The 16,607-nt window shown below is 36.8% G+C and overlaps 1 protein-coding gene across 1 annotated transcript in view; it reads left to right on the forward strand.

Moving 5' to 3' along the window:
- The window catches only part of SCFD2 (sec1 family domain containing 2), a 285,626-nt gene that overhangs the window by 13,370 nt on the left and 255,649 nt on the right, over positions 1 to 16,607 (forward strand). The window contains exon 3 of the mRNA XM_016207064.2: positions 11,823 to 11,950. Within this exon, the coding sequence (XP_016062550.2) occupies positions 11,823 to 11,950 (128 nt within the window). The remainder of the gene's footprint in view (positions 1 to 11,822; positions 11,951 to 16,607) is intronic.

Consider the following 16,607-nt stretch of genomic DNA (forward strand, 5'->3'; position numbering starts at 1 on the left):
TGTTTCAGACATCTGTTTGTTATCCTTTCACTCTGGGTTTTTATTTGAATTCGTGTCTCTTTTACTGATAGGGTAATCTTGGCTGCAAAAATTTAGAAGGCAACATGAAGATTCTTTTTTACTCTCTTCCTTAGGTCTGGAGCTTTGAGAAGTGGTTCCCAGATGTTTGGATTTCATGGAGCAGAGAAATTAAACAACAACATAAAGCTCCCTGTATTTTAATTAATTAATTTTATTTGTTTTTAGAGAGGGAGGAGAGAACAAGAGAGAGAAACATTGATGTGAGAGAGATACATTGATCAGTGGCCTCCTGCATACTCCCCGACTGGGAACCGAACCCGCAACCTTCTGGTACATGGGACAGCGCTCCAAATAACTGAGCCACACATGCCAGGGCAAAGCTCCCTATTTTTTATTAGTCAAGTGAGGTACTCTAGTTTTGTCACACAACAAACTCATAGAAGATTAATTATCTTACAACTTTGAAAACACTTTAAATTGATTAATTTAGCTTTATGAGAAACTCTACCTCATCTTCATTATAAGCAAAAATAGTGTGCTTGCTGTGCAAATAATAAATAAATCCCCTTTTATGCCCCTAAACAGATTACAACCCTTAAACCCCTCTTATTGAAATAACTATTATATATATTCTTTTCTTCTCAGATTTATATTCCCATTAACACTTCACACTGTTTTATATTTCTAGGGTGCCAAGGGAGATGGTACAAAACACCTTAACAAAACATATAGGTGTTAAGATGGTAAATAATAGAACATCATAAATTCATATTCCACCTGAATCAAAACCCAACCAAAACCTAGGGAAGAATAAAACAAGACTATAATAATTTTAACAAATCAAGTTTTCCCAATGTAGTATCTTTGGAACCTCACACATATGGGTGTGTAGATACAGTGGTGTGTATCCCCCATGGTGAACAGAGTGAATAGTCTAGAATCACAATAGAATAACAGGTTATATTGATTTTGAAATGACCCTTCTTCATGGAGTGGAAGGACAGAAGGGGTGAAGCAGACAGATGAGTTTGCTTCTAAGCCTCTATAAAACTGTCACTAACTCTTTATCTTAGACTTTCTTGACACATGAACTAATCCTTAACTTTCCAAGTCTTGAATTCAAGCCAAAACACACAGATGTAATCCAGCCTAGAGTAGAGTTTCCCGCTGGAGCAAGCGCTGGCCTTTGGAAGGGGTCATGGAAGTAACTTAGAGGAACTCAAAGTCTATCCTTCAGAGTCAGAAAAATGTGCACGGAGGGGATGTGTGTTTGGTTTTAAGTAATCTAATGGTGTTAGTGATTTAAAATCCTCATATTGAGTTAATCTGTTTTATGCATTAGGGATCTATATGAAAAGGGCTCTCCTGTGCTTTGTTTGCTAGGAGGAAATTGTTAATAAGTTTGTGTTGATTATGGTAATATCATTAATGAGTTGGTAGAAAGTAGGAATAAAAAATGTTTATTTGTACTGTGATGAACTTTAATTACCCCCAATTATTTTATATAATGGTTAAATAGCTTATATATTAGGTTTTGGTCCATTTAAAAAGAGGTTTCATGGGCCAGTTGCAGTGCTGAGTGAGGGTATATTGAAGGAAGGAATGATGAACTAGAGTATTTCTTGGAAAGAGATGAAACTTTGATTATATATCAGTTGGAGGTTGTTCTTTTATTACTTTGAGCATTATGAAGCTTGTGTGCAATTGTTCATCCTGGAATTAAACAATGTTTTGTCCGGGATTTTTATTTAGTTTTCTTAACACATGGTTATGATTTCTACACTGTTAAGGACATTCTACTACATTTATTAGCTGGAACCAGTCACACAGATGTATTTTCTCATAGCTATAGTTTGATACAGTAGGATTATGCATTTTGAGGGGACATTTTTTGTTTTCAAATAGTAAACCAAAAGTATATAATTCATAAGATTATTATGCTAATAAATAATTTATAACAGATAATATATTTATTCATGCTTTTAAAATGACAGCTTTTGCCTGGCCGGGCATGGCTCAGTTGTTGAGCATTGACCTGGGATCCAGGCGATCAGGGTTTGATTCCTGGTCAGGGCACATGCCCGGGTTGCGGGCTCGATCAGTGCCTCTCTCATCATTGATGTTTCTATCTCTCTCTCCCTTTCCTTTCCTCTCTCTGAAATCAATAAAGATATATTAAAAATAAATAAATAAATAAATAAATAAATATAAAATAAAATGAGAGCTTTTTCCCCAGTAGAACAATACAAATTAAGTTTATATGGTGCTTTATTCTTGTTGAAAGAACTAATGAAAATCTCTTTTCTGTAGTACAAGAGATATATAGTATTGATGAGACTTGAAGGGTAGATACCAGTGACTTGTTCACAGCACAAGCTGCATCAAGGTTCATGTTTTTTCCATTCTACTCTGCTTTCTCCCCAAAATGTACCCAATGTGATATTTTAGTTTAACATTTTTGAATAATCATATCCTTTTCCACAATGTATTTCATAGTTACAGGAACATTCTTTAACAAATGTGACAGTGGATAAAAAAAAAAACACCCATTAAAACAATCTCCGCCTTTCAGTTGTTGAACCAAGAGAGGCTGTTTCTTTTGTTGATGTGATTTTTTTCGACCTTGAATAGCTTCTGTGCAGTTTTTGTTTCCTAGTCACTACTGTAGTATAGTGGCTATTCCACCAACACTTTATGACCTTGAACAGGTATTTAATTTCTCACAGTCACAGTTTTCTTCCTTGTAAAAGAGAAGTACACTGGATGATTTGTAAGGAAACTTTGATTGTAATTTCTCTTACTTTGTGGTATCTGTGTGCTGTGTTCAGAAAATAAACTCCAGAACATGAATTATATAGGACAGTGGTTTTATGTCTAATTCAGAACAGGGCCTGGTGTATATTGGGTACTCATATTTGTTGAATAAATGAACAAAAACAACATAAGGACCTTCAATAAGAATAAATGGATTGATCATATTCTCATAGTTTGGTAATATTTAAAAGTTAAATTTTATCCACTCTTTGAAAGGATTATAGTTTTAAAGTCCACTTGAAGACTGGCTCTTTACATATATTTATTCAGCTGTGTAAGTAATAGTAAATCTGATTCTGACCCTCCCGTGGTAAAATCCCTTAGTGGCTCTCCATTGCCCTTTGGATAAAGACTAAAAATGTAAACTTGTTTTAGAAAGCCGTCTTAGATCTGCTCCCTGCTTATTTCTTCAGCCTTCATCTTCTCCCCTTTTTCCTCCTTTCCTCCCTGCTCCCGACTTCCCTTCCCCCTTCATGCTGACACTCTTGGCTACCACCCTACTAAATTTCTTTCAGGTCCTCAGTGTTGTGTTCTCCCACCTTTTGGTCGTTCTGTATGTTGCTCTTTCCTTCTCCCCACCTCTACTTTTGTCTTTGCTTCCATAGATAGCACCCTTAATTTCCTATATCAGCTCATAGTGCATTATGTTATCATTACTAGTTTAGTGTCTGTTTTCTCCAACTAGACTTTGAAAACTTGCTAAGAGAAGATCTACTTCTGACTTCTTCACCCTTATACACTGTTGCTCTTACAGTGTCTGGCACAGCCCATGGCCCATGGGATGTTGGTGGCCTGAGTGCATTGCCACCCATGGGCCGAGGATGCTGACATTATGGTAAATCTAGAAAGTTAGTGTCTTTAATGCCCTGTGATCACTTCCACTCCCCTCCCAAGTCATTAAAATAAACTTTATTTAATGATATATAATTTAGCCTGGCCGGGCATGGCTCAGTGGTTGAGCATTGACCTAGGATCCAGGAGATCGAGGTTCGATTCCCTGTCAGGGCACATGCCCAGGTTGCGGGCTCGATCCCCAGTGGGGGTGTGTGTGTGTGTGCAGGAGGCAGCCCATCAATGACGACTCTCTCATCATTGATGTTTCAATTCTCTCTCTCCCTCTCCCTTCCTCTCTCTGAAATCAATAAAGATATATATATTTTTAAAAAGATATATAATTTGAATTAGTGACAAATGTTATAAATAAAATAAAATAAAAAAATAAAATAAAACAGGGATTTGGAATAGGGAGTACCAAATTAGCTTAAGTGGTCAAGGAGGGAAGCCTTGAGTTCTGCCTAGTAAAGAACTGACCCCTGGTAGGTGCTCAACAAACATGTGTTGAATGAATGAGAGCTAGTCAGTGAATATCTGGAGGAAGAGTGTTCTAGGCAAAGACAATAGCAAATACAAAGGCCCTGAGTTGGGAACACACTTGGACCTTTGAAGAGGCTGAAATCAGGCCAGTGTGGTTGAGGCCTAATGGATGAAGCTGAGAAGGTGAAAGATAAAGTTGTAGATTTCATATAAAAATAAAGAACTTAGATTTTACTGTAATATTAGTAGGAAGCATGGAATGGTTTTGAACAGGGGTATAATATAATCTGATAACTTTAGGAAGTCATTCTAGTTTAAGCCATCATTAATTCTTGCTTGGACTATGCAGTAGCCTCTCACGCAGGCCTTAGATCCATTCTCTACAGTGAGGCCACAGGGATCTTTAATGCACACCTGATTAGGTCAGTCTGTTGCCAAAGACCCTTTAGTTGCCCTTGGAAAAAAGTCTATAATGTCTAATGTGGGCTACCAGGCCTTGGATAACTTGTCATGAGCACACGGTAATGTCATACTAGATCTTGATTCTCCATTCATTTTCATTTCCTTGCAAAGGTTTCAAGTTTTCTTCTCAGGACCCCTACTCATGATGCTACCCCTGCCTAGACTGCTCTTACTCCATTCTTCAACTGGCTAATTCCAACTCATTTTTCAGGACTCACTGTCACATCCTCAGCTACCCTCTGACCTCCACTTGCACACCCAGATCAGGTTACTCTCTCAAAGCTCCCATTCTCTGCTTTTGTACCCTCTGCAGGAACATGCTCAGTTCTAGCTTCCCTGCTAGATTCCTAGCTCCATGAGGGCAGGTCACTGGCAGTTGCTCACAGCTGTGGTTGCAGCACCTCACTGAGTTCCTAGCCCACAGGAAGTGTTCATATTTTGAAACAATGAACAATCTTAGAGGGTAATATGCTAAGTGAAATAAGTTAGACAGAGGAGAAATATAGTATGATTTCACTTATGTGTGATATATTGAAAACAATACAAAACAGAAACAGACTCATAGATATAGAGAACAAATGGATGGTTGCCAGAGGGGAACGGAATGGGGGTGGGGACAAAAAATGAAGGGAAATAAGAGGTACAAATTTCTACTTATAAAATCAGTAGGTCACAGGGCAGTAATGTACAGCATAGGGAAGACAGTCAATAATATTGTAATAACCTCGTACAATCACAGATGGTTACTAGACGTACCATGGTAATCACTTTATTATGAATATTAATATTGAATAACTATGTTGTACACCTGAAACTAACATAATATTGTATATTAACTATATTTTAATAATTTAAAAAAATGACTGTTTTCTAGTGCCAAGGGCCTACTTCATTATCCTTCTGTATTTAGCTGCTTTCTCTTCTGTTGAGATGAAGGTTAACGGATAATTTTGTTAAAGATGAGGTAATTGTTTTAAAAAGTAGTCAAGAGGAAAGATGACTATTGAAACCTCTGTGAATAATTTAATTCACAAACCTACCTTTAGAGCTCATTAAGTTTACCACTGATGGAAGCTATTATCTCCTACTGAAAAACTATGACTCAGATTGCTCTCTGTTTAAAATCAGTTGAAAATGTTTGTTTTATTTTGTTATCATTGCATTTCTGTTGGAACACTGTGATTGTTGCTGCAAATCCTGTGAGTAAGCTTAACTTCCCGATCATGCCTTGAAGAAACCATTTCTCTGAGTTTAGTCACAAGATAATGTTATGCATTCACGTTTCACCCTGTCTCTTAACTGCGTGCCTTCCATTTGCTTGAAGTATCATCATGATTCAACAGTCAGCCACATTTTGAAAACTAATGCTGTCTCATTTATATTTTGTTTGTTGATGACTATCCTGTTAGTTTCTAGCAGACTGCACTTGACATTTCATATGTGCCAAACCAAAGCAGCTCTAAGAATTCATTCATAATTGGGTGATCCTGGAGGATAAAGGGCCAAGAATTAACTGAAAGGACCGTATCTTCAAGAACAGAAGTCTTCTGAGACTTAAAAAGCTAATTCTAGCAGGTTATTGTGTTTATATTCTTGGTCTGTGGTCTTCTTCAAACAGGACAATTTGTCATAATAGTTTGATTTTTAAGGATACAAGATAGTCAGTTTATCCAAAAAGAACATATGTTTAGTATGTGACATGCAGTTACTGACACTATTGAAACTAATTCCATTTCATAGTAACAAAATGGATCTTTTCATAGGATAAATATTCTATTCTATTATTTGTTTCAATAGATTCCTTGAAATATGCAATATAAAAGTAGAACATTTCTCTCAGTTTTATCAGTGGTAAAAAGCTAGAGGCTATTTCTCGTTTCTTTCCCAAGAATATAATGAATATCAAATAAGATCTAGATTGGAAATAATACCTCAGGGCAATTTAAACTTTAGTTTTTTTGCCCTTTCAGTTGTGTAAATGATATGTGTAGAATGATTTAAAAGTCAGCAAAGTCTTCTTGAAGAGAGACATTTAAAGAAGGGAGTTGAATAAAAGTGACTGGCATTGTATAGCAAAGTGGCCATCAATGGCGTGTAGTGACCTGCATGGGGTATAGTATGATACTGTTTAAAGCAGAAAGTGTACAAAATCCTGAGAGCAAGTTTTACCTGCTTCGTGAGCTACTGTGGATTTGTTTCACTATTACCCTATTACATTCTGTCTTCTGTGGGGCCCACGTGTGAACTGAAGGGGAGAATGGAGTGTGTATCAAGGATTTGAAAAGAAAATCATCATGCAAAGTGAATACTTGACATTCTACATAATCGATGCTGTTGATGATTTGAATAATGCAAGCATGGCATAGTGTAGTAGAAAGGTCGCTGGGCTCAGAAGCCAGTTACCTGGGTGTGAGTCCTGGTTTTGCTGTTTACAGGCTGAGCATACTTATGTAAAACAGTTGGCTTCTCTGAGGGTCTTTAAATGGGGGCGGGGACGATGGCTTAGTTCATGAGGTGACGACCAAATGAGTTAGAAGAAGGTGTGTTGTAAACCCTGAAATGCTTCTAAAATAGAATGTGGTGGTGGTATTTAAAGTTATTTTTTAGTATTACATTTTATTTACCTTTCAAAAATCCTAAGTTACTCATGAAAAAAGTGAAACACTGGTTTTGGGTGGGCTTGATTGTTCAAAAGATGTTGTCCAGCTGTTCTTAAACTTAAGAGACAAGACTAGACAAGACTAAGGTTTACAGTAGAGCAATAACGGTTTAGATTAGGTATAAATAGGATCTAATAGCAGTTTGATTTGTTTAATATAGTAGTGTTTTTCTCAGGCATATTATACAACTTTCTTTAGATGCCTTCAAAAATTAAAAATAGGTTTACATCAGTGTTGGCTTAGGTAGTGTCCTGCTGCAGATGTAAGGATGATTAATTTAATGTTACCTCTAATGTTCATGTCTACCGCAAAAGTTTTACATCACTTTTTAAGTCGGCCTGGAAATATTTATGGAATCAGAACTTCTCATAAAAGTAACAATTCCAGTTTTAAAATGTCCTGTTGGGTCCAGTCTACAGAATTTCAATGGATTTAAATTAATGGGGTAGGAAGCTGGCCCAGAAGTCATTGCTTAAAAATCTTTATTAAATTAACTTACTATATAGTTCTAAGTCTCTAAGTAATCTATATCAAAATTCTTTACATCAGCATGTCATTATAAGGGGATTGCTATAAGTTCAAGTTTTCAGTGTTTCAATGGGTGTCATTATGAATTCTGCATTATGAAAATGAAGCTACTGGCAGTGATTATCCAACTTGTGTATGCAAGCTGATTGAAAAGACTAAGGTGCTTCTCAGGCAGGCTTCTTCCTGAGAAAATCCTGATCTTTGATACTTTTTATTATTACTACTACTGCTGCTGCTGCTAAGTTTATTGAGCACATAATATGTGCCAGGCATTGTTCTGGGTGCTTTAGATATATTAGCACATTCAATTCTCAACAACCCACTGAAGAATGTACTATTACCATCCCAGTTAACAGGGGAGGAAATATGTACAAAGAGGTTAAGTTACTGTCTTAGGGACATGGAGCTAGCAAGTGGCAGAATCAGAAGAACCCTTTGTTGTTTGGTTCCAGAACCCATGCTGCTACCAGACTGACAGTACTGACTACCACTAGTCGACTACACTGGCCCTATTGTGATAACCTCTGGGTAGTGCTTATTTCCTCATCAGGAAAAGAGAGAGTTTGTGGGGTTGGAGAGGATGAGGAATTATATAAAATACACTATCGTGATATAGTATGGATTTCAGTGACCTTTTCTTAATTTACAAAATTCAACATCAGGAATTGATTTCATGTGAAACTTCAATAGTGTGAAATGGCTATTAGATTAACTTTTCTGAGCATATTAGAGAAAGGCAGAGATTAACTCCTACACTTAACTCAGATGCCGATGTAGGTGTGTGTTTAAAATACCAAGTAGCAGCAACAGAGTGACTTGGTGAAGACATGGGTGCAGGACACAGCAGAGCCGACAGTAAGTATGACTTCTTCAGTGCTGATTATTCAAAAACCAGAATTAGTTCATGAATGTTAACTGGGTAACCATGTGTGATGTTGGGATTAATATGGTGTTTTGGACAGGAAGTAGATATTAGAAACTGTCACACATATATATAGACAACCAGAACTGTTTATATTAAAAAAACAATTTTCAAGGAAACATGACTTGGCTCCAGTATTAGAGATCATGGAAACTATGTATTTCTTCTAAAATGTTTTACTGGAAAAGAGCCAGAGAGTACAAGCCCCAAGCAACTTAAGTATGTGTGAACAAATCAGTGTTGTATAAAAAATATTTGGTATAATTGAATTCATCTAATATATTACAAACCCTTGAACATATTGAATTATAAACAGTATCATTCATAGCAATAGTAATAGTAGTAACAACCACATAACTACTCGTATATATTGTGAATCAGGAAAGTGCTTTATGTACATTATCTTATTTAACACAACCTGTGAGGTGGTCACTATTATTACCTCCATCTCACAAATGAAAAGACAGCGGAAAAGAAAGGATCAGTTGTGTGCACAAGGTTACATAACTGGCAAGCATCATTCATTCATTCAGTATTTATTGAGTGTACCTCCCACAAGCCCGGTACTGTTCTAAGTAGTGGGCAATGAGCAGTGAGTAAAACAAAGTCCTGTTTTCATAGAAGGGCCTTACCTTCTACGAGGGAGATAGACAACAAACAGATAAACATGGAAACATAGGTGCTGGGATGGGCTGTTACCACTCTTTTATACAGGCCAGAAAGAAGGAACTCAGTTAAGGTGACATTTCAGTAGACACCTGAGGAGTAAGGGATATTTGTAGGAAGAGCATTACTAGTAAAGGAGGGAAAGAGATTCCTGTGCTTGGAGTGCCTCAGGAAGACCGCAGAGGCCATGTAGCTACCATGGGTGAAGAGTGGATGGTCAGAGTCTGAATGTAGATTTATCTGACCCCAGGGCCCGCATTTCAACCACCACACTAATCTGATGGGGCAACCGCAGCATTACCTAATCTACTAAGATCTTGGAGACACTATTATACTTGTGGAAAAGGGGAGGGCAGTAAATTTCTACTCGAGAAGTTCTGCATGTAGAGTCGAGAGTATGTGAGAAATCCCTGTGTTTTGGGGAGAATGGTTTTGGAGAATAAAAGTAGGGGAAGATTGTGTACTATAAATTGGAGAAACTGGGACTCTAAATCCCCTGCCCAGAATTTTCTAGAGGTTTTCCATTGCCTTCGTTGCTTTGGAGAAGTTAAGTAACTTTCCCAAGACCCCATAGGAAATAGGCCTAGTTTTGAATGATGATAAAGACTGTTCACAACTGCTAAGCTATGCTACCCTTCTCAGAATGTGAAATCAAGCACGTGCTCACTGACAACCTGTCACCTACAGACTGAAGTTGACAAGCCTTGGAAAGGAATGCAGGGCCCTTGGAGAGTAGCTCCCAGCTTCTCTTTTGCCTTTTCTTCTACTGCCCCTCCCCTGGCACCTTAGCATGAAACAACAGTACCTGCTAGTGTCATGCACCTAGGACTGTGCACATTCTGAAACATCCTTCTTCCTCTTGTTTTGTGATGGAGATTCTGTATCTTCTTGAGGACTTTCTTTACCATTCTCCTTCCCAGATTGAGTTACAGCTTCCTCCCTTTGCTATTTTTGAAATTTACGTATCTGTGTACTTGCTCACATTTTCAGTAGAACTCATTCTCTGAGCCTCCGCCCTCCCAGCCAGGATTAGAGCCCCTCCTCTGTTCTACCAGATAAATCAATGTAAGCATTGATCATGCCTCTTATCACATTTCTTTCGGGGGTAATTTCGTTGCTTTTATCTCTGCCTCTTCTTCCTATAAGTCATTGAAAGCTTATGCTGTGTGTTTATCTGTATCCCAACCACTGAGAATAGGGCTTGACATGTAGTTTACCTGCTTATTTAAATTAAACATAGAATATCAGATGCAGAGGTATAATGACAGTTTTGATTAGATTAAAACAAGTGGGATATGTTGAACAGTGATGTTAGTTCACTCAGAAAAAAATAGATGGTAATAAAACAACTACTCTTTTGTGAAAGGTTAGTGTGTGCCAGACAGTGAACCCAGTGCTGAAGCACCCATTCCATTATTCCCAATCAAATTTGAACGTGAAAGGCACACTTTATTAGGTATAACTTTAAAGCTAAATTAATACCTTATTAGATATAACTTTTAAAACTGAACTTTCAAAATGCCTTCATTTTTACACTATTAGCTGACTGGATAGTAAGAGATGTTAATGGATCCTTAAGTGGAGGAAATAATCCTTGGAAAGGGACAGAAGTCATCTTTGTTTCTTTATATTCAGTTTTTAAAATGTTACTACAAATGTGTCTACTTGGCTACATGTAGAGGTCTTCCGGAAAGAACACTGTGCTCGTTTATAATTTAAGCACGGCATGTTGGGTGAGACAGAGGGCTTTTGGACAAGTGAGTCCAGTTGAGACTCTGCATAATGCAGTGCTTCGTTCTGTTATCAATAGTTAATTGTGAAGGCTTCAGTAAGTGCCATCCTTCCAACCTAAGGCCCAAAGTGGAATACTTATGCCTTGGTTACTTAGCCTGATTCTTGATTTTTGTTCAATAGAAAGCCTACTCATTAGGAATTCTACTGAGTGATTTTTGAACAAGAATTCTCATTGCTAATTGTTTTGTGTTTTCCAGACAAGTATGTTATCTCAAATTGATATGCTTTATAATCACTGATAAATCATTCTTTGATATGTATGAATTTTGGCTTATATAACATATGTTATTGTGGCAATGTTGAACTGTACTCTGAAATACTTTTTTTTTTAAATGTAAAATCAAAAAAAGAAGTATCATATAGTTTTCCCTCACTTCTCAAAGAACAATATAGCTTTTCTTTTTTCTTCTTTTTTTGGTGTGGGGGGAGGGGCTTGATTTTATTGTCTCCTTAATTTCTCAATATTTTGTGCCAATTAAAATGAATTAGATACTCTTTAGTTAATCCTAATGCTTAGAGTCTATCAGTAGGAAAGACTACATTAGTGCTCAGAAAAAGATATTTAAGAAATTAATTTGCTTTCAACCCTTTTCATGATCTGATAGAAATTTATTCTAAAGCTCTTTGTGGTTTCTTTGCAGTGACCCTGCAGCCAAAGCTCTGTGGGAAGCCTTACTGAACACCAAGCACAAAGAGGCAGTGATGGAAGTCCGGAGACATCTAGTGGAAGCAGCAAGCAGAGAAAACCTGCCAATCAAGATGAGTATGGGTAAGCGTATCCACTTCATCTAGGACAGACAGTGACTGCAGGCTCTGAGGGAGTTCTTTTAAGCCAGCTCTAAACGGGGAGCCAGTTTAGCCAGCATGGCATGTAGATAAAAGCACTGACGTATTTGCAGACTGTTGGAAGAATAGGAAGGGACCATGGATACACTGCTCCTGGGGCTCAACAACGACCTCTTTTCTTAGGCTCAAATTTGGGATCCCTAGGAGAGCCCTTGCATAAAAAGTAATTCTTTTAGCTTCTTTAGTTGATCTAGAATTATCAAAATTGGTCTGGACCACCCTCCCTTCGTTCTGTTTCACCCTTACTCCCCCCTCCCTTTGTAAAAAATTCTTCCCTCCCTACTTAATGTGGATGAAAACACTTTTACTGGTTTTGAATTAATGAATGAACTACTGTGCTGACAAAACAATTGAGCAATAGACATGCTTGGGCCTGGCCACTCACTTTTAGAGTGATCAGCTAATTTCCAGTCATGTAAATGTTATCCCTTCTTCACAAGGATATTACATACCCATTTCTCATTTTCCCCCTACATTCAGCTTTGTCTTTGTCTTCAGTCTTAGGAGAATCTGGTTGAAATGGAATTTAAATTTTAAATAGCTTTTTTTTTAAGTTAAAAATATGAGAACTAATGTGTTTAAAAAAATATATATATATATGTTTTTTATTGATTTTACAGAGGAAGGGAGAGGGAGACAGAAACTTCAATGGGCTGCGTCCTGCACGCCTACTGCTGGGAGTCGAGCCCGCAACCCTGGGCATGCGCCCTGACTAGGAATGGAGCCAGTGATTCTTCGGTGCATGGGACTACCCCCAACCAACCAAGCCATACCTGCCAGTGCAGAACTAATGTTTTGAGTTTAGAAAAGTGATTTGGCCTGGCCGGGCGTGGCTCAGTGGTTGAGCGTTGCCCTAGGATCCAGGCGATCAGGGTTAGATTCCCGGTCAGGGCACATGCCCGGGCTGCGGGCTCGATCAATGGCTCTCTCATCATTGATGTTTCTTTCTCTCTCTCTTCCCCTCCTTTCCTCTCTCTGAAATCAATAAAGATATATTTAAAAAAAAAAAAAGTAAATTGGTGTTGTACTTTTTTTATTAACTAATTCTATTAATATGGAAGTACTTAAATATAGATATTGAATTTGGTTAATAGGTAGACTTTATTTCTGAAAACTTTATTTCTATATTTTAAAAATGTTTTCTTATAACCTGCTCTTAGATGTTCAGTAAATATTAGTACACTTTACTGGAAGGACATTTTTTTTTTTTTTGCTGAGATTCCTAGCCCAAGTTCTTAATTACTTATGAGTATGAAAATCACCCTATCAAGTTAAAATGGAAGAACAAAATTCTTGAAGTAAAGGAATGTGGATGAAACTAGAAGGAAAAAGGTTACAGGATCATAAAATGAAAAAAAAAAATCATGACTTTCAGTGTGTTAGGTGACCATATATGAGGGCTTTAAGGAACATAATGATGATAAGAAAAGTGAAAAAAAATTTACTGAGTATTTACAATGTACCAGGTCTTCTTCTAATTCTTTACATGCATTATTTAATTCTCACAGTGGTTCTGGTGAGATAGGCACCATTGTTAACGCATTTTTCAGATATGGAAACTGAAATAGAGAAACATTAAGTTGTCCAAGGCCTTACATCTGACAAAGATGTAAGGGGTTTGAAATTCAAACCCCCAGACATTCTGATGAAAGAGAATATGCTCTTTGTAAAATCATCCTCATTCCATACAACCAATGCCAGAAATCCTACTGTTGTGTTAGGGTAGAAATAAAGCTGCTGCTTAGAGACCATCCCAGCATTTGACTGTTAATTCTAATTCCTTCCTTTCTTCCTCCCTCTCTTCCTCCCTCTGTCTTTCCCTTCTCTCTCCCTTCTCTCTCTCTTTCTTCTCTTTTTAAATGTCTATAGTTCAAGGGACACATTAAGAACAAGCATGTTGCCCTGCCAGCATGGCTCAGTGGTTGAGCATTGACATATGACTCAGGAGGTCACAGTTGGATTCAGGTCAGGGCACACGCCTGGCTTTCAGACTCTATCCCCAGTAGGTGGTATGCAGGAGGCAGCCATTCAGTGACTGTCATTGATGTTTTTCTCTCTCTCTCCCTCTCTCTCTCTGAGGAAAAAAAAGAACAAGTATGTTTATTTTCTAGAGTTCCTTTTCTATGATTATGTGAAATAAGAAGTAGTTCATATTGTCAATCAAGAAAAGTAGAAATGCACAAAAGGTCTTGGTGATAAGGTTAATTTATAATATTCTGCTTCAGTGATGTACCTTTATGATGCTATCACAGAGCATAAGTCAGCTTTTATTGTTCAATGCAGGACTCTTGAAAGAGCAACACACTTTACTTTTATAAAGGACTATATCTTTTAAAAATAATCAGAACCGGGGGGGGGGGGGAATGATGAGTAACTTCATTAGGATTCAAATTTAAATGTTTGAGATTTTTGTCAACTCATTTCTGCTTCATATCACTAGTCAAACTACTAGTCAGAATTTCTGGTATGTCTCATTTCTATATACCAACAGATATCTAACCATCAACAGTAAGGAAAAGAGCTGGAATTTAAACATAATAAAACATTGGTACTTGAAAATTGCTTTCCATATAGCTTATCATTTAAAAAGTCAAGCCCTTGTATCCTACATGGTTGGAATGCTTTTTCTAGCAGCATATAAAATTATGAAATGTATTTTAAACTATGCACTGTTCTCCCAACCACTGCTGTAAATTCTACTGAAGTATAATTTTTTCTATGATAGAGGCATCTAGTATTTTTGAGACATTAAACAGAAATTTTAATTCTAGACTGAAGATCCTTTTGTATTTAAATTTACGGAAAGGGATCCCATGATTAAAACCTCAGATCTTAAATATAAAATTTTTCAGTGCAAGGTAATATTGAAACATTATCAGCACCAAGAGAAATAAACATCATTCTCTTAAAAGAAAAAGTTTAATTGCTAAAACAACCCTAAGAACTTTTGCTTATGTGAATTATATCTATTGATATCTGTGAGATAGATAGATAGATAGATAGATAGATAGATAGATAGATAGATAGATAGACAGATAGATGATAGATGGGTAGGTAGATAGATAAATAGATAGATAGGAGGTACATACATAGAAAATATCACATTAGAAATTCAAGCAGGGAAAAAATTTAAAGTATTTATTAAGTAATATAAAAATATAATAAACTTATTACATGTTAACATGAATAACATATTTTTGCAAAAAAAATAACTATATTTTCTAAAACAAAGTAAGTTAGTGAGAACAATGACACATATTTTTATACATCTTTAAAGTCTGGTTTAAGAGAAGACAGCTATATCTCATATCTACTTCTCCATTCAACATGTTGTGATGTATTATTTTGGATAAAGTATATAAAGAGAATCTGGTCTTACAAATATACATGGTTTGAAAAGAAAGGAATATTTTAATAGCTTTTCCGAAAATGGCAACTATTCTTTGATACAACACCAACTTTACAAGACATAATTTCTTATAAGTTAATTACAATCTAGAATATGAATCCAATCATTAAATTCTCTATACTCTGTTATGTTAAAATCCATTGGCCTCTTTTGTACTTTGAATGAATGAATCTTTTCCACACACATTATTTTATACCATTGCGCATTAGGTACTTGGAAAATACTGCAGATCCTCCAAATATTGATACATATTATACAATATAACAAAACCACATTTATTGCTAACCCCACTGATATCTTTAGAAAATCTTTAAGTATTAGGAATGTAAAGATATAGGGGCAGATACAAATTTCCCAGAATTATAATTTTCACATGAAACTTTGACTTTTGTCACTGATGATGCAAACTGTCAGCTGCTTTCCTTGAAGTGACAGGTTCATTTCATTCATGTTTTTGGAAAAATGTGTGAAGAACCAGGTTTTCAGTTGTCTCTTCTAATGAAACAGTGTGAACAATTTAATCATACCAGAGCTTTTCCTCAAGGCAATCATTGTATTTAGGTGTGCACCAGAAGTACTTTTTGTATATTTCTCTTTGGCGATAGGAAACATATAAAATATCTTATGCCTTGGCCAGTGTTGCTCAGTGGTAGAGTGTTGGCCCATGGACTGAGGTCGTGTGTTCAATTCCTGGTCAAGGGCATCAAGGGCATGTACCTGGGTTGCAGGCTTGTTCCCTGGTCCCGGTCAGGGTGTGTGCGGGAGACAACCAATCGATGTGTCTCTCTCACATCAGTGTTTTTCTCTTTCTCTCCCTCTCCCTCCCACTCTCTGGTGATCTGTGGAAAAGATATCCTTGGGTAAGGATTAAGGAAGAAATGTGCTCTGTAGAGGAGTATAGAGCATGATGAAATTATTTATTGTCTTCTGGGCAGATAAAACACACTATGAAAAGAATGACCCATGGTCATGCAATTGTATATGAAGAGTCCCCGACTAGATCTAGGGATGGAATTAATCTCTCTGTAGGACTTTTTCTCTGATCATCTCAGTGGGAAATATGTGATGAGACTAAATGGTTTCCAGAAGTGAAAGGAGAGATTTGGGATTTAGTTACCTCATGATTATGTTGAAGCCTTAATCTAAAGGAAATGTAATTTCCTAAAGGAAA

The sequence above is a fragment of the Miniopterus natalensis genome, chromosome 1 (assembly GCF_054644295.1).
Source record: "Miniopterus natalensis isolate mMinNat1 chromosome 1, mMinNat1.hap1, whole genome shotgun sequence".
NCBI lineage: Eukaryota > Metazoa > Chordata > Mammalia > Chiroptera > Miniopteridae > Miniopterus > Miniopterus natalensis.